General features: G+C 44.4%; 1 protein-coding gene across 11 annotated transcripts in view; it reads right to left on the bottom strand.

Annotated features, from left to right (window-relative positions):
- Positions 1-23,350, bottom strand: part of Prkca (protein kinase C alpha) — a 428,575-nt gene that overhangs the window by 47,572 nt on the left and 357,653 nt on the right. For all 11 annotated transcript variants that reach the window (XM_004870264.4, XM_087208196.1, XM_087208195.1 and 8 more), the window contains 5 exons: positions 10,446-10,583; positions 9,054-9,227; positions 6,424-6,515; positions 4,053-4,115; positions 3,067-3,205 (listed from right to left, as the gene is read on the bottom strand). In XM_004870264.4, coding sequence (XP_004870321.2) covers positions 3,067-3,205; positions 4,053-4,115; positions 6,424-6,515; positions 9,054-9,227; positions 10,446-10,583 — 606 coding nt within the window. The remainder of the gene's footprint in view (positions 1-3,066; positions 3,206-4,052; positions 4,116-6,423; positions 6,516-9,053; positions 9,228-10,445; positions 10,584-23,350) is intronic.

The raw sequence follows: 23,350 nt of genomic DNA, 5'->3' as shown, positions 1-23,350 counted from the left end.
ACACTGAATAAATGGCAACCACTTCCTTGAGAACTGCCCTTACAGAGAAAAGAGAAATGAAGGCTTCAGAAATGAGGGTGTTGGGTCAAATGGAATTTCTAGGTTTAGATTTCTGAGGACTCTCCACACTGATTCCCATACTGGTTATACTAGCTTACATTCCCACAAATGAAGTAGAACCCTGGATCCTCACCAGGATTTGTTATTATTTGACTTCTTCATGATGGCCATTCTTTCTGGGGTAAGATGATATCTCTGTTGTGTTAATTTGCATTTCTCTCATGGTCAGTGAACATTTGTTGAGCATTTCTTCATGTGTTTGGTGGCCATTTGTACTTCTGTGAATTGTCTATTCATTTCCCTTCCCCTTTTTTTGATTGGGTCTTTATTTTGGAGGGTCTAGGTATCTTCACAAAAGAGTTAAAGACATCATATTACAGGGACACATGCATTCCCAAGTTTACAGCAACACAATTCATAATAGCTAAACCTTGGAAGCAGTGTGTAGGTCTATCAGCAGATGAATGGATTAAAAAATGTGGTATTTACATACAATGGAGTATGACTCTGCCATAAAGAAAAGGTTGAGTCATCTGTAGGAAAATGAATTCACCCTGAGACCACAATGTTAAGTGACATATATCAGACATACAAGCTTTAATAACACATGGTTTCTCTTATATGAGAAACCCAAATTTTTAATAAACAGCAAAATAAAAGATAGACAATAAGAAGTAAGGAGATACATCTTTCTGAAATGGGAAGAGGATTAAGAGATGGAGGAGGGGAGAGAAGAAAGGGGATGAAAAAAGGAATTATGAAGATGTCCTCTGTACATGTACCAATTCCCCACAAGCAGTATAAATAGGATGCATTACAAACATATACTAATAAAAAATAATTTAAAAAAGAAACGAAGGGAGTTCAGAGCAAGAACACATTATCCTTTGTGTATAAGTTACCATGCTAGGATTGTGTTCAGTGTGACTGGTAGAGGAAGGCAGGGCAGTTATCCAACACAAAGTGCCATCAGAATGAGTGTGAGAGACTGAGTAATATCCCTTTTCCCCCAAAGATGTCCCCATCCTAGTCCTCAGAACCTGTGAATGTCACTTTTACAGAGTAAAAAGGACTTTTCAGGAGTAAGCGGAAGGTCTTGAGATGAACAGATGACTCTAGATTACCTGCATGGGCTGACAGTCCTCACAAGGTCCTTGGGAGAGAAGAGGGGAGCTGCAGGGTTGAAGTTGAAAAAGACAGGGAGAGACTGGAAGAGCTACACAGCACAGAGGAGGAAGGCACCTGGACCCTGGGAATACAGGCTACAATATGCAAATGGTGAGGAACAGTTCCTTCTGACATTTGCAGAAGAAACCACCTCTGGGAACAACTTGACTTTAACCAAGTGAGACTGATTTCGGACTTCGGACCTCTAGAACTTTGGGCTAAATTTGTGTTTTAAGCTGCTAAGTATGTGTTAATAATAGGAAATTCATAAAATGAATAGGAAATTACAACCAAAAACACGAACCACCCAGCCCGGCAAACTTTAATTATATGGAAAATTTCATCTCTGTGCGATACTGTTGATCCCGATGACAGCAGATAGCTGAGGTGTTACGAGAACCAAGAAGCTATCTGTGTAATTGGTGGTGACCTGGTGTTAATGGAGATGAGGTTCAAAAACACTTTTATTTCTAGAAATGCTGCCATCCTTTGTCAACATGCCTTTATGGCACCTGGTGGGTTGTTACCTGGAGTCCACACAGCTCATAATCACAGCCTGTTCAACACTGGCAGCCAGCAGAAGTCATCAGAAAACACATTTTGTCAAGAAGTGGTATTTTTCTCTCCTTTCTTCACATTTGAAAAAACCTAAGTTCAGCTTATGCCTGAAAGTACTGAGTGAGCTTTTCAAGGAAAAAAAAATCACCTCTGGCCATGTCATTCACAATTTGAATTTCTAAATAAAGTTCATTACCATGTTGTCCAGGAATATAACAACAACAACAACAACAACAACAACGAAGAACAGCAGCAGCAACAAGCCCTTAAGAGAGGAATAAAACTCAGCTTCCCTTCTGGAATAAATGACTTCCCCTGAGAGTCATACAAGGTACAAATAATGATGGCATATCAAGTTCAGAACATAAATATTGGGCTCTTTAGTTCTTGTAGCAGGTCTTAACAGGTAGAATTGTAGTGCCCCTAACTTGCCACTGAAGAAAGGGGAGTTCTCACAGCCTGTAAATAACAGAGCCAAGATTAAAGCTCACATTGGATTGACTTCAAAACTTATCTTTTCTTCCGTCCATACTGTGTCTGAGATAAATGTATGGGGTAGTATGTTGAAAAGACATGGGATATACCGCCAACAGCCAATACGAGTGTTCTATGAAGAACTCTGGCTGATCCAACTTTGAATCTATTGCTTTCCATCATGCTGAAGAGCAGGTTGTGTATGAACACGAAGTGAGCCACACAGGACCCATTTTATAATTGGTTCTACCACTGGCATGTAGGAAGTGTCAGAAAATAGAAGAGAATTCCTAAGTAAGGTTATACCAAAGACAGAGTAGCATAGCCCACTACAGTAAAGATACAATCTTGGAACCATTTTGCTTATGTAATCATACTGCTACAGTCTTCTTAAATTAAAGACTAAGGAGCTTTGAGCACTTATTATTTGGAGGCTGCTAAAAAGCCATCATGGCAACCATCCTCTAACCCAGATTTTCTAGGCAGAATAGTCTCAGCAGCAACTCCCACACCTCACAGTTTCTCTTAAATTATTTTGACCACGGCCACGTAAGAAATAGCTTTACTAGGCATTGGGTACACACATACACAGAAATTCCAGGAAATAAGATGCAGGCTCACTATGTACAATGAGCTCTCCCATTTCCTTCTCTATTTTTGTCTGTTTTGTCTGGTTGAGTCTGTTTTGTTGCCATGACCCACACACTTGACTCAGTGATTCACTAACGACCCCGCACTTCCATGCAGGGGTTGCGCTTGTGGTTTGAAAGTGCTCTCCTAGACAACATGGAGAAATGGGGTCCCTACCTCTGGGGCGATGTAATCTGGTGTTCCACAGAAGGTCCTGGTCGTGACTCCATCCACCATGTGCTCCTTGCACATCCCAAAGTCAGCAATTTTGATATGTCCCTCTGAATCCAGCATGACATTATCTAACTTCAGATCCCTGTATGGAAGAAGGTTAGCATGAGGGTCCTTCCCACAACACACCACTGTTTACTCTGGAGCTGGTGAAACTGATGTGCATTTGACTAGCTGCCATCTGAGTGGCTTTTTAATCCTGAGTCCCTGGAGAGGAGAGCCAGAAATTACTATATCCTATATCTTCAGAACCTAATAAAAAGCCTGGTACATGGAAGATGCTTAGCCAGTGAATGACTAACTGGCTGAACTAATGATTCTTAATCTTGGCTGTGCCTATGAATTCAGAGATTCCAACTTATCAGGTTTGGAGAGATTCTAGTTATTTGATGTGTTACTATCCTGCACAGGGTTTGCAAAATTCAGGGTTTTGAACCATCTCTCTTATCCCTTCATCATGTCTGCACCAGTGTTCTTTTAATTACTCTTCAATTAATCCTGAAAGACATTCTTCTTTCTTTGGCATCAGAATTTCACTGCATCTTACAACTGAAAGAATTTAATTCAATAGTTTCTCTTGCCTCTCCCCAGTTCCCTGTGCTCTTTTCCTGCTGAGTCTCTATAATAGCAATTCGGCTTCCATTGCTCCCTGACTCCCATTCCAAATAACATGTAGAGGAAGGAGCCGTCAGTGGAGCAAAACATGTTTTCTTGTATAAAGCAGAAATGAGATATAAAATCTTTGAGGTCTAGAAATCAGAAGGTGGCTCTGATTTGCTGCAAGGCTGTAGAGAAAGGTGGGTCCCAGCAGGTCTGTATTCCATGGGGGATTATTATCTCCATGTGTGAAGTCTCTATCTTGGAATTACATGCCCACTGAGGCCCAGCAAACCTGTCCTTTGTGCTGCTGTGAGAAGATCTTTGATACACACCTATAGATGATACCTCTTTTATGAAGAAAGAACAATCCAATGGAAATCTCTGCTGCATAGAATCTGCAAAAGAAAATGTGCTTCAGGTTTCTGGCTTGCTTCTTTGGACTTTTGGATACTTTTTAGTCTCAAATCCAGGCATCAAAGAGATAAGAGAGTGCAAGACCTTAAGGGTTTCTGAGACCAGCATCACCCCACACATGTTCTTCCAACCATCAGTCCTTCCCTCTCCCATTCCATCACTCCAGCTCACCCAAGAAGAGCCCAGTCAATAAACTACACAAGACAGGTTTATTTTTCTTGCTCAAGAAGAGTGGGCAGGTAATTTACTGCCTAAAATGTAATTCCTAACATAATCACTTAAATAGTAGATACCTGTTTGACCATTCTATGTCAGGGATATGGCACAGTAGAGAAAAATTCTATTTTCCTATTCATTGAAGAATATATTATTGTTTGAGAATACAATTACTCCCTGGAAGACAAAGTAGAGTGGGTGCTGAACTGTTTAGCTGGTCTATTCATTCTCTGAAGTGCTGGGATAAATGGAACATATGATGATTTATACCTGAGGCTGTCCTCTTAAATAATTCATAATATTCAATGGCAGTTACTATCATTACTTCAAAATCATTAATAGGTTAATATCTGAAACTCAGATTAAATGCAGAAGTGTGTTTTAAAATTTACATAGCACTTAAGGTCTTTGAAGTATGAGAAGCCACAAGTCTGGGCTTGGGCAAATATCATACCCAGGAGGCTTAACACAAGCACAATATCTAAGAATACGCTGACAATGAGGGGCCACCTCTGAAAACCAGCAGGAGCGGATAGGATGGGGGAGAGAGGAAAGATGGGATGACAGGTGATTGTTACAGTATGTTTCATGTTTTTCTATGTATTTAAAAAAGTTTCTGCAACACACATAGAATGAAAGGGTATTGGATGAGGCATTTTATAACATAAAGTGGCTTTTTGCTACCTGTTCTTTATAGCTCTGAGGTATCAAGCTTTATTTCACAATTGGAACATTTGAATGCTGCTATAACTCATGAAGTCTCTTAAGAGAGGATAAGAATATTTCTAAAATACTTTTTAAAGTAAAAATAAAAGCAGAAAAATCTCCTTTTTTATTTTTAAAGCTTGGTACCAACAAATCCCTTATTGTGCCATCAGTATTCCATAAGGTAGATAATCCCATACAAGTTAAAATTTCTTCTTATTGCTGTTTTAGATTGAACATTCCAAAAATCTTATTCATGTTTGCTATTTTGATTAACCAGGGTGTACACTTGCACACATTTTTGGGTAAGTAAAACATTCATCTGCTTGAGCCTGCTTCTGCTGCGTTCCCTAATACTCCCCAGGGCCCTGAGAAATAGGATGATGTTTCAGGTACTAAGGTCCCCTCCCCAACCCCATGTATGACTCCTCCGTCTTCACCTGGAGCCCCACATTCAAGGCACACCCAAGTGAAACATTCCAAGCTGAGATCACAAGTATTACCATTCTCCACCTTCACTCAAGCCTAACATGGACATCACTTACAGAGAGAGGTTTCTGTCTTCTCACTGCCAGTCACCTAGTTCTGCTTTTGTTCCTCCATAATGTTTGTCAAAGACGCTAGTTTCTCTTTGGCTCCAAGTTGAAGCCTAATTCTAGCTCCGTTTCTTCTGCCATAGAAAGATTCTCACCAATCCCCTCACCAATCACCAGCTGCTACCTTCTCGCGATCCTTCCTTCTTTCCTCAGCCATAGGGCTCCGTAAGAACTTAGTTTGGTGGAGTCAATCAGATGGAGCCCTTTCTAATGCCTCTTCCTCAGCTGCCTCCCTACAGGCTCTGCATTTATTGCTCTGCCACTCCTCCCTATCTCACAGTGCCCTGGACTAGCTCTTCATATTCTTACATCCTCTCCTTAGAAGGTTCTCTCCTTATCTCTGGGTCATGCATTCCCTGAGCGCATGCTGCTGTCACTCCCCAATTCTGGGGGGCCTTGTGGTTTTCTGTGCACATCTCTAAAGTTAAGCAGTGAGTTGAGTGTGAGTGCCCCAGAGTAGGGGTGCATCTCACTGCCTTGTGTTCCCAGTGCCTGTGCACAGTGAGTGTGTAGCAGCCATGTGCTCAGTAAATGAGTGATTGAATCCAGCCATGAGGATGGACCCAGGTGATGAAGGGATACACTATACTGGAAATGGACTAAATTGCTCCTTAGAAAACATCTAGATGGGTCTGTTAGTACATCTGTCCCCTGGAAAGTTACAGCATTTAACTCCAAAAAAGCAGAGCCACCCAGGAACATTTTATACAGTAGAGGTTCCCAGATGGGAGCTCAGGGTTGTCTGATTTGCAGGACTTAAAAAAATACTTACACTGCTTGTGGCTCCTTAAATTTCCCTACTTGCTGAATGTGGTACATGAGGTCCCCACCGTTGACATATTCCATGACGAAGTAAAGCCGATCCTGCAGACCAAGGTGCACATGTGAGTAAGGCTCCTCCTTGTCGCAGAGCCTCTGCTTTGCTTTCATATTAGTGAAATGGGGATGCCTTGCCAGATCTGCGTGGTCTGCATCTCTTCACAATTTTTTCCCAGTGAAAGAATAAGTAGTAGACCCCATTGCAGGAGGGCCTTGGGAAGGATAAGGTCATTACATAACTGAACTGATGGCTCTCTGTCAATGCATCTGCCTCCTGGTTACATATGCTCCCTATTATAGTAATGGTCTCAACCTTCTTCCCTTTTTTCCTATACATATATTTATGAGCTAGGGAAAGGGTGAAAAGTCTACAGGGGCCAATCATTTCATTTTAACCCGTTTTTCTTGATGGCGCAAATGCATAAAAGCTGACTTGCAATGTCTAGGAGGCATTTCTGTGCAGATGCAGTAACTGATTTAAATGGACGCTTCTGAAAACACATCTCTTGGGTTAGACTGGCCTTATAAATTGTGCATGCTTGATGATATTTCCTGGGTGGGGGAGAGGGAAGACCATAAACGGAGAGGCTAATCAAAAGTTCTTTTGCAGCCATAATGTGCCCAAATATCTTTTTTATTTTCTCTGTCACTGGTATGCTAAGTGTCGGCCCCACAAAGAACCATATAAGTCTGCATATTTATACAGACATTATGCTGGGATAGATGGGAGAGAATGAAGAATTTACCAGTGAAATAACTAACAGTACACCATGGTAAAAGCTGACCTCTGTTCTCCTCTAGAAAACATCCCCATTTCACAGAGGTTATTAGACATTAAAGTGTTACATAGGTAAGAAAGGGAGGGAGGGAGGGATGAGGAAGGGAGGAAGGAAAAGCAAGAAAGGAAAAGAAAAAGAAAGAAAGAACAATGAAGCAGAAAACAGCTTTGGGAGCTCCACCATCTAGCTTCTCTGCTATTACCTTTAATGCCATCATTGCTTCTTTGCTCCACAAGCTTTCCAAAGCTTAATCTTCACAAGCAGGGTTAAAGACTCGGGTTCAGAGAAGTGGCTCTCCCTTCCTGCCTCACTGCTCAATTCTCCCTGGCACTGCTGGGTTCTGGATTGGGTTCTGGAGTGGTTTCTGTGAGCTATTGAGAGCTGGCAGAAGTGACTCAGTGGTCAGGGCATGGCTGATATGAAGTGGCAGGCTTGCTACCAACAAGCTCTGCAGCTCTGCAGATTTCCTGTGTATCCTGACACCGTGTGTGGCTGCCCTGCCATTTGGGGATTCTACTACTCAAAAGCTTGTAGAGCACCTTCTAAGGATTTTGAAAAAGGACATAAAACACAAAGTCAATTTCTGACCTTGAGCCAGTTGAAAGTAGTAATCATCATAACAGTAACAATATAGCTAGATTATTGAGCCATGTTTGATAGGGTCAGCTTCTAGGTGGAAGCTTGTCTGGAAATGCCTCACTCTGGTACCATCTAAGCAGCTTGGTTTCCTATAAAACACTTGCAAGCTCCACCACGAGTGAATCAGTACCTTGGGAGTTTTGTAATGTGCTTAGACAGTTTAACTCTGTGACCAAGGTCAGCAAATTTTTTCCATAAGGAGTCAGACAGTAAATATTTTAGGCCTTGTGTGTCTTGCAACTGCTCACCTCTGTCTTTGTGGAGTGAAAGACACTGTAGGTGACAGGTAAGTGAATGAACATGGCTGTGTCCTTAGAGAACTATTTACACATAAATATGATTTTCATTAATTTTTCACATGTCATGAAATACTGTTTGGATTTCTTTTTTGTGACCTTTCTTGGAGCTCATGGGCTGTACAAAACAGGTCATGGTTTGCCACTCTTGATGTGTGTCATTAAACAAGAACATGCTGTTATATGAAATGGACTCTTTTAATGTTCTAAGGTCATGCTTGGCAGCTGGACCAATGGTCTTAAAAAGCCAGGTCTGTGAGTTATTTTATTGTTTCTGTATAGCACGGCACCTGGCATAAAGAAAACCTTTCACATACAGTCCCTTAGGGCGTATGGGGAAACTGGTTCTAGCACCCTCCAAGGATACCCAAATCTTCAAGTGCTCAAGTGCCTTATATAAAATGGTATAGTATTTGCACGCAATCTATGCAATCCTTCCCTATACTTTAAATCATCTCTGGATTACTTATAATAACTAATGCAATGTTAGAGCTATGCAAATCGTTGTTATATTGCATTGTTTACACAGTAATGACAAGAAAAAGTCTATAGATGATCAGTACAGATGTGATTTAAAAATTTTTTTTAATCCATGGTGGGTGAAATCTGTGACTGTAGAACCAAGGATATAAAGGCCAACTGAAAGTGTTTGGTGAATTAAATGGAATAGAGTGCTAAGCCTCTAACCAGACAGGACATCACAGAGAACATATGCCCCAAATCTATCAGTGTCAGGAGGTGCTCACTGTCCTTGTCTCTGCTTGGTGTTCCTTTCCACCTTTCCTCAGGGATGCTGAGATGCTTTGGTTCAGGTACAGCCCAAGTGCAAGCTGGGTGCTGTGCCATGTGTACAGCCCCAGGGTGCTCACCACGGTCTGGAAGCAGGAGTGTAGCTGTGTCAGGAATGGGGGCTTGTCCAGCAGGGCCAGGACCCGCTTTTCCACCATGGTGCATTCCACATCATCATCCTGAATCACCACATCCTTCTTCAGGATTTTGATTGCATACAGTTCTTCTGTTCCCTTCCTGTCAGCAAGCATCACCTGGGAACAGACCGAGAACAAGCTGAACATTTCCAAGCAGAATCTGGTCCCGGGAGCTGGGTTGGGGATAGGAGGAGGAAGCAGTCCAGGTAATGATGGTTCAGCAACAGTTCATGCAAATCTGTAGATGTGTGACAGAATAATATTAATAGACTTTGCTGTGGTTTGAACATGGGTGGTGTCTCCCAAAGGTCCATGAGTTACCTTGGTCCCCGAGGTGTGTTACTGGGAAGTGGTAAAGTCTTTTTAGGGATGGGGCCTTGTGGTGTCCTTAGATTACTAGTGGTGTGCCATGCCCCCAAGGATTGTGTGATCCTGGTCTCTTTCTCTGCTTCTTGGCTGATGAGGTGAGCAGTTTGCCCCAACACATATTCCCGCCGTGATGTGCTCCCTTGTCAGAGGCCCAAAGCAGGGGACCACTCAATCATGGACTGGAACCATGAAAGCCATGAGCCAAAATAAAACTTTACTCTTTATAAGTTAGTTGCCTCAGGTATTTTGTTATAGTGATGGAATGCTAACACAAAATTTATGTACAAATACTGAAATACTGCATTATTACCATAACTTAAGGGGAGGAATGGGATAAAATAAAATTTATCTGAAAACGATAAATTCTTCCATTTATTTAACTTCTTAAATTGTTGAAATTTGTGTACTGTGTGGTATATTTCCACACGATGATGCTATTTGGGCTGCTAAATGGAATACTCAGTATTCTTTACTGGGATTAGTCTGAAATTACGCATGTTTTTCTGGGAGTCTCTTTAGGGTAAAATGTGACTGACCCTTATAATCTTCAAAGTCCAGACAAAGCAACAGATGGGATGGAAATCTGTCATTGGCTCTATCGGAGCTGGACACATTGGCAGTGACAGCTGGCCTCTGTCCCCAAGGGGAGAATGAGGGGCACAGAAGCCAAATGAAGATTCACAGGTCGATGGCTGCATGGCCCCACTAAGGAATCCCTTAAGGATCACATGTATTTACATGTGTGTTGGTCTACTCGACCAACATTTTGGAGCATGCCCTCTGTTTTGAACATCGGAACACATAAACCTGCTCTAGTTTTTTGGATGCAGTTGTTTTTAATGACAGGAGGTAGGAGGCATCTAAAGAATGTGTACAAATAGCAAGGAACATAAAGGGCTGTTTTGGAAACCTTAGTGAGAACAAAACCGATCCAACATTGTCTGCCCAAGCCCCTCCAATTCTTACCTTCCCAAAACTCCCCTTCCCCAGCACCATGAGGAAATTGAAGTCCGTGAGCTTCACTCTGTCAAGGTTATTGGAAGGTTGTTTCCTGTCTTCTGAAGGACTAATTACTTTGTTACCAGCAGGGCCAAGTTTGGCTTTCTAAAGAACAAGCACAAACAAGAAAACCCACTGGTCATTTTCCCAAGATGGGTCAGGAAAAGAATCTGAGAGTAAAGGATTCATATGTGGTTGTGCTTACCCAATGGGGAAGGTCTGCAAAATGGCAGACACTTGCCCTTCCCTACTATGAGACAACTCTACACAGGTAAATAAGAGGCAAACCACAGGAATCTGTCAAGGGCAGGTGGATTCAAATTCTAGGAATACAGAATACACTTCTTGGGGGAAAATAATGCTTTGAGACTGTTTAATGCAATAGAGAAAATAAACTGTGTCTGGATGTTTTTTCATTTGTAGGTTTTAAAATTTAAAATAAATCAGCATAAATGAAATTTGTACCCAGGTGAAGAGAAAAGAATGTCCTCAGACAGGATATACTTTAATAGCAAGGTGTAAGGATGACATCACTACTTTCAAATGCACAGTAGGAAGAACAGGTTGTTTTAAAGTCAAGAGTTGAACTCATGAAAAGAAATGGTGATGGGCATGGGAATCTGGCTGTACCTAAAACACACCATGCCCTTCACACCTGAAGAACATCTGGTAAATAATGTTTCAGCTACCAAAAGTAGTTTTATACACTAGAATCATGCCACACGATGGCCTTAGATGGAGCCACATCGTCATGGGGAATCGGAATCAGAGTCCTCCAAGTCAGTAAGGATATATGAGAAGGCACAGCATAAAAGGGAAGGCAAATAAGATCCCATGGGGAAGAATGTCTCAACAGTCATGAAGAAAGCCCTGGGCAAACTGAGAAGGTTGGAGCAGATGCAGAATTCCACCCACTGCCACACTCTGGATTCTGAATGTCTGCCTGCTAATAAGCCAGCTGCAGAACACATTAGGTGCTGACAGGGCCAAGACTGGCTGAACCTTTACAACCACAGCCCTGAGCCTACAGGAGAGGAAGGACTCTTGCTTAGGTTCCACTTTCCATGAGAGAGGCACCCTTCTTCCCATGCAGCAGACCTGAGATGTGTGGCTCTGCAGTCTCAAGCAGCAACCAGACATCACATAAGGTAACACCTTTGTGACTAAATGACTGGGAAGATGGAAAGGAGGTAAGGAAGGCACTCAAGGGGCTTCACTATGGACCAAAGCACTGGTGGGCTGGTTCTTTGCTCTGGGGGAAAATGTATGATTTGCAGGTTTTTCTTTATGAGCACATAAAGCTTCTGAGCAATCATCTATGCTTCCTTTTGAAGCACCAACACCCTTCCTCACTGAATAAGCCACTGTATATTGGGCTTTATTGGAGAGACTTTGCCTTTGCAGAATGAACCCGTTAGCCATCTCAGTTTCAAACCTTAGCAAAATCCTTGACACAGGATATGCACTCAGTGTTTCAGCTGAATGAATAAAGGAATGAAACCTGGATGTGTCTATCAGATGCTGTGCTGTTGGACGACACTTGTTTTTCTCTGACAAAATAACTCAAAAATAACTTTGTGTAGGATCAACTCCCAGAGCTTGAGTAGATGTCCTCATGAGCTGAGCACACCCACCGAAGCAGAAATAGAGAGACAAGAGGGAGAGATGGCTTGGCATTTGTGTTCAGGGCTGCAAATACTGACTACGGCTCTGCTTGTTGGGAAGTTAAACTTTTCATCTGAAGCTTTGGTAACTGAGTGTGCTGTAACACACTGACAACAAATGGGCAGGAGAGCAAGCACAAACATTCACCTAAAGTGCACAAATGTTCAGGAGCTATGCAAAATACAAAATGCAAGGAGGCACAGGTGAGTGAGGCTTAAATACTCCCTTTACAAAGGAGTGGAATGGGCAGGGTAAGGCAATTGTAGAGGAGTAAATGATTTTCAGGGAAGAGAAACAACTTGGAGCACAGACAGTGGCCTGGGACAAAGCCCCTTGAGCTTTGGGTGTGGTGTTTCACTCTCAGTCTTCCCTGTGATGTGAGTTTAATCTTCGCTGGTGAGTGGAATATCAGTGAGAGTTGAATGCAACTGTGTTCTTTGGCAGATCTGGTCTTTAGGCTGCTCCCCAAGTGCTCTCAAGAGGTCCAATGTTTTGGGGTATCATTTTTGAGCCCCTACATGTTCTACCATTATTAGCACTGCATGGAGAGACCCGTGTGAACTTAGGGCTGTTGCAAACACTGATGGTCTATGAAGACAAACATGAATTACAGTGGCACAGGGACTGGTCTCCTCCTTCGGCAGAGGATGGAAGGAAATTTAAGGCAGATTTGTGAGAAGAAGCGAGAGCCAGCCAATTAGGTTCTATTAAGGCCCCTCAATTGTAGGCCCAGCCCGGGAATAATTCCAAGTTAAGAAACTTTCTGGTCTGTGTCTAAATTTAAAGAATCAGGAGGAAGTCTAAGCCTGAAATGAAAATACAAACTATGAAACTCTTTTCTGATTTAGAAAAAAGTTATCATGAAGAGGTACAAAGAGCAATTTTATTTTATTAGGAACTTCACAAGAACATCCCTCCCCACTTCCAAAAAAAAAAAAAAAAATCCCAGACACTACTGACTCATGGATCTGAGCGTCATGGCACAGTTGAAAAGCGTTACACCTGGAGAAATTGCCATGCACACTACCTGTGATGAATGCCCAGTCTGCTCTGCAGCATGTGATCTCACCTGTGATGCCTGATCAGTTGGTCTTCTTAAACATCCAAGGTTTTTCCTCCCTTGGCCCTGAACACTGCAGATAGAGAAGGTGGCCTGATGCAGCTGATGGCCCTCTGGACAGACATCGGGGCCTTTTACCCAGGATGTATCTGTTGCACTCATGGGAGGGTTGTAACATTTAATATTTTTTTGTATTATGACCTTAGCCTCGCTATAGGGACAAGATATTGTACACAGTTAGGCTAAAGGGATATGAAGACAAAAATATTTTTTTGCATTCAGTACTTCCAAGCCCAGCTGGAGTCTGGTCTGAAATCAAGCCATGAAATTTAGAGGAACATCAAGGAAGGAGACTGCCACTCCTGGGGGGTTAAGCAGTAGAGAGAGAGGCACTGCTAGGGAAGATTCTACTCTCCCGTCTCTAGCCAGAAGCAGGGTAGGGTTTTCTGTGGCTGGCAGAACAGGCTGATTGGTTGAGCTGGAGAGAGGCCAGTGCATTGAGTCCAGAGCAAGCCAGGCTGGCCACAGCAGCTGCACTCAGTGCCAGAGGGCTGCCTGCTCAGTGACGTGACCCGGAGGGTGAGGATGGGTTTCACCTCTGCCTGCACCAGCCCCAAGTGAGCACAGACAGGCATCTTTGTGCAGCTGTCCCATCCTGAGCAGTATTCCCCATGGTTTCCCTCCTGAACACCCTGAACCATTCCACACTGCCACCTGCAGGCCTTGCTGCTGAAGGACTCAGAGGTGGGCTATCACAAACTCAGTCTGGGTAATGAATAATGGGGTCGGAGAAGATGGCCGCTGGCCATCTGGCTCTGTCACTGGCATGGGAGTAGGCTGGGGACAGCCAGAAAGGACTCCTAGGTGAGTATAGGCCAGGGCTGGGGACCAGAGGCTGTGGACTGTCTTGACTTCCAGGCAACGGGCAGTGTCTCCTTTGGCCAATGACCTCAGCTCTCCTTGGTCCGATATTTCTCCCTATATTCCCTTGGCTGCTTTTCCCCATCCTTCAGAGGCCAGCTCACTGCTACTTAAAGATGGCCCGTCACTTCTCCTCATGGCATCCCAGGCTTTTCCTCAAGAGTATGTGGGAATCAGATTATCTTTACTTATGAGTGTGTTTATTTACTGTCTCTTGCAATCATTACGCTACGTCACGCCTGATCCACCTTCAAACTACATTCACAGTGTCCCTCCTCCCACGGCCCCCACCTCTAATGGCACCACTGCACTGCCTGGCTGGTCCTCCTATGACCACCCTCACCCTGCAGGCTGTCTACTGGCAAGATCCTGCTAAGGCATCAGTGGGAGCCTGGTCCTATCCTGGCTTTACTGGCTTCCTGTTTGACTGAGGAAAAGGCTGTGTCCTTTAAAGGGTGGTGAGGCGGAGACTGCAGCTCCCCACCATCTCCTTGCCTAATTCCTGCCACTCCCTCACCTCAGCCCAGCCACCCCAGCCTCCCTGTACTTCGTCATTCTCTTCCCGCCTTGGACCTTGCCTTTTCTTTTCTGGAATGTTCTTTTATCCCTGCTCAAGACCACCATCCAGAGTGGTCTTCCCATTGGTCCCTTTTCCCCACTCCATCCCTTTCCACCTCCCTCCTGCTATCGTTTTCTTTTCAGTGCTCACCACCTGACTGTGAGTCTGAGAGGGCCGGGGCTGTCTCTCTGTTCTGTTCATCCTCAAAATCCAGCTTTAGGGCTGACCTCAGTCTCCCCAGAATGTCCAACCTAGGCAGACATTGTCTGTGCTCCACTCACACACCCTGAGCTTCCAGCTCTGCACACCTGTAGACACCTGAGTCTGCCTGGGGTTCCACTCTGGCTACTTCAGAGTAAGCCTGAGGGCTCTCAGGTTACTCACCTCACAACTACCCACAGCGCCAACCGTCCACAGCTCAACCACCAGCTCCATGCAGGACTAAGCTCCAGCTGCCTTTAGGAAACACCTGGGTCACATCCTACTCCCCACAGTGTCTCTGAGGAGCCCTTACAAATGACGCTGTTCTCAAATCTCATGCTGAGCAGGCTACTGGGAAACTTAGACAAACACATTCACTTTCTTCCTGTACTTACTGATCTATCTTCCTCACTAGACTGTGCAACCCTTTGAAGTAAGGAGTATGTCTTACTCAGCTTTGTGTCTTTAAACCAAGCACTATGCCAGGCACATCATTCATTCATTCACATATGTGTTCATTAAGTAGCTAGAGCTAGCAGAATCTGCAGAGGCCAATGGATACCCAGCACTATTTGGCCAGATGACCAACTTTAACAAAGAAGAGCAGTTGTCATCAGGTGGTTGTTACAGACTGTCACACCTGGACTCCATACAGGATGCTCATACACAATCTGAACTCTTTTATTCCAGCAATCCCTGCTTGTCTGGATAGCTCTAGAGGGGTTCTCTGAGTGTGTTCCTGCTTTTAGGAGGCTGGCCACACAGTGACCCTCCCCAAGGGCCATTCTAACCAAGGCAATAGGTCAGGAAGAGCTTCCCTGAGGGGACATTTCTTATTGAGAAGTCCTGCTGGCCCAAACCCTGCTACACTTCTGGCTGGAAAGGAACAATGGGCCCCTAAGCCGATTATTTCTTTCTTTGAGCTTTTTAATGGGTTGTTTGGCAACTGGCCTCCCAGCAGGGCTGAGCAACCTGCCCTTTCCAGCTTGCGTATTGTTGACATAACTCTGGTTGTTATGAACGTAATTCAGACTTCAGCAGGAGTACAAATAAAATCGATATATATCTAGGGATAAAGTCAAAGCCCACAGCCTTACTGCAGAGATTTCAGAAAACCCAAGGAGGAGGCATAAGGAGATGTGTGGGGCAATGCAAACATGGCCCAACACAGGCAGAAGTCCTGCTGGGGGAGAGCAAATGGGAATGCAAATCACAGAGGGTGAGAAGCGGGATGTGTCCTGAAGATGGATCCTCAGAGATGTGCACCAGCTGTGGCTATTCATCTAAGCAGATATCAGCCCATTAGCAAAGCTCCATGCTGATCCACCCTAATTCCTGAGTTCTGCCTCATTTGTTTCCAAGCTATAGAAAGGTGATGGAGGGTCAGGCTCTGGTTAGCAGTCTATGCGGTGGAGACCCCAGCTTTGGTTCTTCTGCCCCTGCCCTGGTGGACTCCCTCGGCTTCAAGGATGTTTGTTAAGCTCTTTAGAGAACAAGCAAGCAGAGGGTAGCAGTAGAGAGCTTGGAATTTGCATCCCAAGATCTATCACATGGCTTGTGACTGGGTCAAGGGTCTGAGTCACTTTAAGCCTTGGCCTTTCCTCTGTCACTGTATGACTCTGGAAAAATGGCACTTCCTCTCTGGGCCTCAGGCTCCTCATCTGTAATCCAGCAGTAGTAAGACTGTATCCCTGGGCTGCGTTACAGGTGAAACGACCCCACCCCCAGCACAGCACCTCACAACACACTCCTGCTCTTCTCTGCTTTGCCCCAGGAAGGCTGCACTGTCCTTCAAGCTCCAGGCACAAACCAGCTCCAGGAACCTGAATGAAGGCCTCTGGGACTCAAAAGGTATCTTAGCTACTTTCTCATCACTGGGACGAAAATGCCCAACACCCATAACTTGAAGGAGGAGAGGTTTATTATGGTTCACAGTTTCAGTCCACAGTTTCCTGGCTCCAAGACAGATATAGTATGCCAGAGGGGCATGGTAGAGAAAGTGGTGCTCAACCCATGGCATCCAGGAAGGAGAGAAGGGGGACTCATATACTGGTGATTTGTCAAGCAGCCCAAAAGACTCATATGCTGGTGATTTGTCAAGCAAATCACACCAAGTAAGTGTGAACGCTGCAAACCCAAACTCACCTAACTTCCACTGAAGCAAGGTATGTGTGTGCATAAAAACCCTGTGTCTGCAGAGGTGTCTGTGTGTGATGTGATGCCCTCATCACACTCAGCTTGCTGTGAGGGGGTTTTCAAATCAAAATTGAGAGAAGGCTGTGCCATGTGGCTTGTGTTATGTATCCACGAGGGACCGGGTGGCAGGAGACACTCATCTCCCATTAAGTTAAATAGTTTGCAGCTGCTAAGCTGTGACAATCTGACCTAGGGTAACAGCAATGTCACATGGCTTAATACCAGAGACATTCTGCCATGTTTGAATTCTGTATAACGAATATAACAAGCTTTGGTATGTGGAAAAACAAGTAGACCAAAAAGACCCAAGGGAAGTGTACTGTCATTAATCATTGGCCACTCAGATGACAGCCTTCAGCCTAGAAAGTGACAAGAGGGGCAGATTTATCTTCAGTGTGAATCCAAGACTGAAGCATCATCTACAGTCAGAATGTGGAGTTGGAAACTCATCTGCAATTCTCCCAGTGGGTCTCTTCTATAATTCATAATTTATAGTCAGGGACCCCTGGACAACCTGCTGAAGTACAGGTTAACATCTACCAACAATCTACTTCAAATGTGTTCATTTTTGCCTATTTTCTGAATGTGTCTTCAATAATACAATGTCTCCTATCATTCTTGAAAATATGGCTTGGATGAATGTATTTATCAAAGACATTTGTAGCGTGTAGAGAGATTACCTTGACAACAACTGAAGGTTCTTCCTACTTCTTAAGATTCCAAGGGCACACAGGTCAGCAAGGACCAACTGTAGGAGCAAATGAATCATTATGGGCTTCTCCTACATTTTTTTTCTTTGTATGATCAATATGTTCTGGGTTCAGGGTTCATCTGAATAATCCTGGGATAATAAGACTAATGGTGTTTCAGTGCTGTGCCACAAAACAAACCAAAGCATGGCTGGCAGAAAAAGCTATGCTACATGTAACCAAGGCCCTCAGCATAGCATTGCATCTCTAAGGTAATGTATTTACCTGCATCCAGGGCAGTGTTATTTCAGAGAGATCCAGAATTTCAGGTGAAAACCACGTAGGACCCAGGAAGGGGTTTGCGAGAAGACTATTACTGGAGGCCTGTGTGTTTCTAACAAGCTGTGGTCACGACACCTATTCCCTTCTATTCTGTAACCAGGCAACGAGTTAAAATGATGTTACTTAATGGGCATGATAGCCACCTGGTAGCACAGCTGGAGTACATAAGATGCTCACTGTTCTCTGGCTGAGTAATTTTTCATCTTCTGGAATATACCAACCCAGCTGCCGCCTGAGGGCCTTTGCACTTGCTACCTCCGCTGACCTAGATTCTTCCCACAGAACTAAATTCTAGCGGCCTGGAGTGTTTTCCCAGAGCTGGGAATTGCAGGGTGCCTCATTCCTTCTCTTCAGAACCAGAGACTGTCAGCCCTGGAAGGGCCCTTAGGGAGGTCTGACTTACAGTGTAGATGAAGATGCTGGAATCTAGAGAGCTGACTCCACTACCCTCAGCCTCTCAAAGGGTCCTGGCAGTGCAGGGGGCAGGGTGGGGTGGAGTGGAGGAAAGAGACGCTGCTTCCCTTGAAACAGGACCCTGGGCCAATCAACAGCCAGTCAAGACTTCTCCTGTGCTAAGGTTGCCCCTCTGGGATGTAATTTTTACTAAAAGCATAACAGTGTTGAGAATTTGAAAAGAACTTGGAGATAAGCTAATCTGTCCCACTGCAGATAAAGAGAGGAAGTGATGTGTCTGAATCTCTTTCCTCCCTGAGCTCTGAATCCAGAACTCTAGCATGAAGTTAGGCTCTTTTCTTCCTATGTTAAGGGTCAGCAAACGTTTCCTGTAAATATTTTTGGCTTTGTGTGCCAAATACCATCTCAGTTGTAACTATCCAATACTGCTGTTTGAGCCCAAAAGGTACAGGAATGAATGCATGGTTGTGTTCCCATAAAACATTTGTTAAAACAAGAGCGCCCAGATTGGCTTGTGGGATTTACCGAGCCACAAGGTGAGGCTTGTTGCCTACCTTTGCACTGTATTATGCAGGTTCTCAAATCATTCATCTTCATTTACAGTTGGATTGAAATAAATAAAATGCCTGTATCTCTTTGCTAACCTATCAGAACAGCAACAATTAAGAACCTCAACTGCACCTGAATTAAATTACTATTCTATTTCTTCCACGATGCTTGTTATGCTGACTAGCACAGCAGAAAAATGAAGTTTTGTAGCCAAACAAGGTGGTAAGTACTTATTGGCTAGGGAAAAATTTAAGGGAAACATATTAAGTCATTTTTTAAAGGAGAAATATTTTTATGGAAACATCCACTTATGCTGTTGCCACTGTTAAAAAGAATTCGCAGGAAGCCAGCAGGCCTCTGTTGTCATAGCAACTGAGCCATACTCTAAGGAGAAATGTGGGACCCAGGACCGATTAGCACTTTGCCTAATGTGAAAAATGCAGAGTGCTTGGTTTGATTCTTTTCCTTCCAACTGTTATATACTTCTAGTATCCTTATGCATTATTTTCTTTACAGCCACCCACCTGCATTTCCCAGATTTATCCCAGATTGACTGTTGACACATCTGTTTGGCTGGCTAATCAGGGGAACCATTGGTCATACTTAAGCACATCTTGGGAAGGCTGCTGCCCTTAGTTCTCCCTCTCTCCAGATTTACATGAAGATCCCAGGATACCTTTTCGGAGTTTTCCATTGGCAAAGACGTAGTCTTTAAAAAAGATAGGCAGACAGACAGTCTTTCTCCCATCAGGGGGCTGACCATGCACCATTGTTTGATGCTAACCTCAGAGGAAGGCCTAGTGTAAGAGATGGCTGTGATATATATTGTTAGAGAATTTTGGGCACTGATCAATTTTTGAAACCTATTCCCTTTCCTACAAGGAATGCTCCCCTTTGGGACAAACACCACACTGGCTTTTTTGGACTTGATGGTGGCTGGGTCAGGAATCACTCAGCTCACAGATGCTATCAAAGTAAATGGTTTTCCAGATATCAGCAACACTGCCTAGAAGTGGGGAATTCTGTTATTATGAAAGCAAAGTAGCTATAGTGAATGGGCTGGGGCCCTGGGCCAGAAAAGCTGAAGAAATAATTCAGACATACAGAACTTGACATGTTCCCTTTTTAGCGTCCTGAGCACCTCCTAAAGCCAAGGAACAACTGGGAGCACAGGGTGATGATCTCATTGTCTCATTATGTCCAAAGTAGAGGTCCAGGCTGAAGTTTAATACTATCATCTGTGTGTGGGCTTCAGGGAATCTTTTATTTGCAAATCTCTACTGCCCTCTGGTGGTACTGATTTTCTGGAGGGATTGCATCTTGATGGGAACCTTTCAGCAGGAATTTGTCTGAGGTGCACTGGAGTGGCTTGCAGAGGTGAAGTCCCCCTAAAAGCTACAAGATGGCACAACAAGGCACAAACCAGACCTGGCCTGCTGAACCTTTACAGAAATGACTTACGAGGCCAGTGTGAGAACCAAACCTTTGCAAAATGCTGAGGAACTTCTGAGTGGTAATGATGCTAGAGGTAGGTTATAGTATCACTAGGTGCTTTATTTCTGGAAAACAATAAAAACTCAGATATTTCTAGACCTTTATGTATCTCCTAAATCTTCCCAAGCCTTGGATTGGCCCCAGACTCCATAAGTCATAGGCCCAAGAAAGGGCTGAGGAGGGAGAAGGCAGTGAAGTCTGCCAGAGGCCCTAGAGTGAGCCAAGAGAGCAACTACATCTACCTTAGAGGTAGAAGCAAAGAACAATCTAGAAAATAATGTGAAATAATGACAGTCACATGAAGGAAGAATTCAATAAAAAAAAAAGCCACTACTGGGGAAATTCAATTGGACCAAAATGAGCACAGGACATTAGCTCCCGAAGTCAATATAAATGCACAAAACCACCAAGCTATAACTGGCAACAAAGCTGAGATTCCCATGAATGTTCCAGATTATTACTCTATTGCTGTGTGGCTTGAGGGAAAGATGAATAGGACCACTGGGATCTCTCAAAAAGGGGATCTTGTCCCCAAAATGTGGGATACATTTACTTAACTATTTAATTTAAAAATTTTATTAAATGTCCCTAATTGACAAGATCAAGTTTTTCCAAAAGAGGGCCGACTACCATTAAGTGTAGCACAAAACTTCCATAATCCCTGATTTCATCATATCTTCACAAAGCCCATTTAAACCACACCAGTTTTATTAAAACCAGGGACCTAATTATAGCTCCACGGACACCTGCTTCTAAGGCCCCGAGTGGCCATTGGCTCTTGGGAAGTTGAGGGTTGTTAAGTGCTGGCCAGCAGTGGAGCTGGAGTTCACCAAGCATGGAATGGAATGCCAGCCAGGGTACCTTTCAGACCTGTAAAATGATCTAAAATTCCTGTCTTATCCTGCAGGCATGGAGTCATCCCTTTCTGCAGTGACAGGGCATGGCCAGGGATCAGGAGCTGGTAGCTTCTGTCACTAAGGTGTCTAGCTATAGCCCTTGGCTGCTGCCAGGTGGCAGCATCAGAAAGAGATCCCTCCTCGAAGGGTTGGAAGGAAAGAGATGACACAGGGACTGGGTGATGCCCATGAAAGGGTGGGTCTCCAGCAGCTTGGGACATGTTTGAACAGTCCACAGGGGTTTGCCTGTCAGTGCTGCCTCCAGCGGAGGAGGCCCGAAGACAAAGTGGGGGTGGTCTTGCCTGTCTCTATCCTGGGGATAAGGGGCTGCTGGGGTTGGGGCACATTTTATCTCCATGTGATGTTTGCTCCCTACGCCCCTCAAGGTCTAGAGGCATTGGGGGGCGCTTTGTAAGGCTGAGGTGTGGGATTCCAAGATTCCATTCTCTCCTTAGGAAGCAAAGTGGGGGTGGTGGCTGGGAGGCACATAGCCTCAAGAGAAGATGGCAGGAATGGAGAAGAAACATATGCAGACAGATCAGTCCACCATACATGACCGAACTCCTGAGGATCTCCTGGATGTTCCTGGTGGGCCTCAGAAGTGGCTGGATGGGGGTTTTGTGTTAACAGACCAGGAAAGAGCCAGTGAAATCTTAGTTACTACAATTATTGTGATCTCTGTGGGTACTCACAGACTGCTAGGGCCGAGGACAATGTGGGTTACAAAATGAACAGCCTCAGTAAGAAATGAGAGCATGGTTGCATGGCCCCCCTCAAAGCCATTAGTTCCATGAAAATCTGGCTACCCACTCTTGGCTCTTGGTGAGTCAGAGAAAGAATCCTTCCTGCTTGATTCTCTCCAGCTTGTCAGCAGAGAGAAATGGTCCCTGGGTGCCAGCCATGGGGAGATTACTGACAACTCTATTTTCAGAAAAAACCACAAGGTGAAGATTAGCTCATGACCAAGTGAGTGATGCCACTCTGAAGAGAGGCGTGAGTGAGCGGTGGCACTCCATTACCACCCCCTGGGTCGGTCGCGTTTCCAATACACAGGTGACATTTCCTGTCTCAGGTAATTGGTGTTTCTTGTTCTAGGACTCACAACAAAAGACAGAGGAAACATAAAAAAATGGCCCCAACATGAGCGTGTTTGGAAAAAGGCATGGGGGATGTGACACCTCTGGCCCCTGTTCTTAGGTGAATTCAGGGCAGCTGCGTTGTCACCACTGCAGGTAGAAGTGGGGTGAACAGAGTCCTATCTGACTTGTATCTAATGGACAACCAGGATCTCGTGGCTTGGAAAGCACAGCAAAGGGTTCACTTTCACTTGGCGACCCCTACTCAGGAAACAGCGACACATAGTGACACCCTCACCAGGGAAGACATTGTAGGTCCTGATTCCTGGGGGTGGGAAGCAGGGCAAATCCCAAGAAATAATAACTGCAGTGCATGCATATCTAGCCAGGTCCGCTTCTAAGCATTTTTATATTTATGTATTTAATCCTCCAAATAATCCTACCAGGGTAGTCCTTTTGTCATTTCCATCTTAGAGTTGAAGAAACTGAGGCGAGAGGTGACACAGTGGCTCAGGGCAACACAGTCAAGCAGTGGTGGACCTGGGTTTAAACCCAGGCAGGTGGCCCTTATCATGCCACACAGAGCTGCTTCCTTGGAATGTCAAGGTAAGGGCCCTGCCGCCATCAGGTGGAGGGAGAGGGACATTCTCATAAAGGGGGCAGCCCCTCACCCGGGCAGGAAGGAGCCATGGTCTACCTGCCTGGAAGGGCCCTGGAGAGGAGACAGCCTGGTTCTAATCCTTTCTTCCTTTTTTTTTCATCTCGATAGTTCCCATTTCGGCCACATCTGTGTTTACCTACATCCAGATT

Source organism: Heterocephalus glaber, unplaced genomic scaffold, assembly GCF_053883595.1.
Source record: "Heterocephalus glaber isolate CG9 unplaced genomic scaffold, H.glaber_assembly_v1.0 deba00000937, whole genome shotgun sequence".
In the NCBI taxonomy this organism is placed as follows: domain Eukaryota; kingdom Metazoa; phylum Chordata; class Mammalia; order Rodentia; family Bathyergidae; genus Heterocephalus; species Heterocephalus glaber.
Note: the sequence above shows the minus strand (reverse complement) of the source record. Positions and strands in the feature narration are given on the sequence as shown.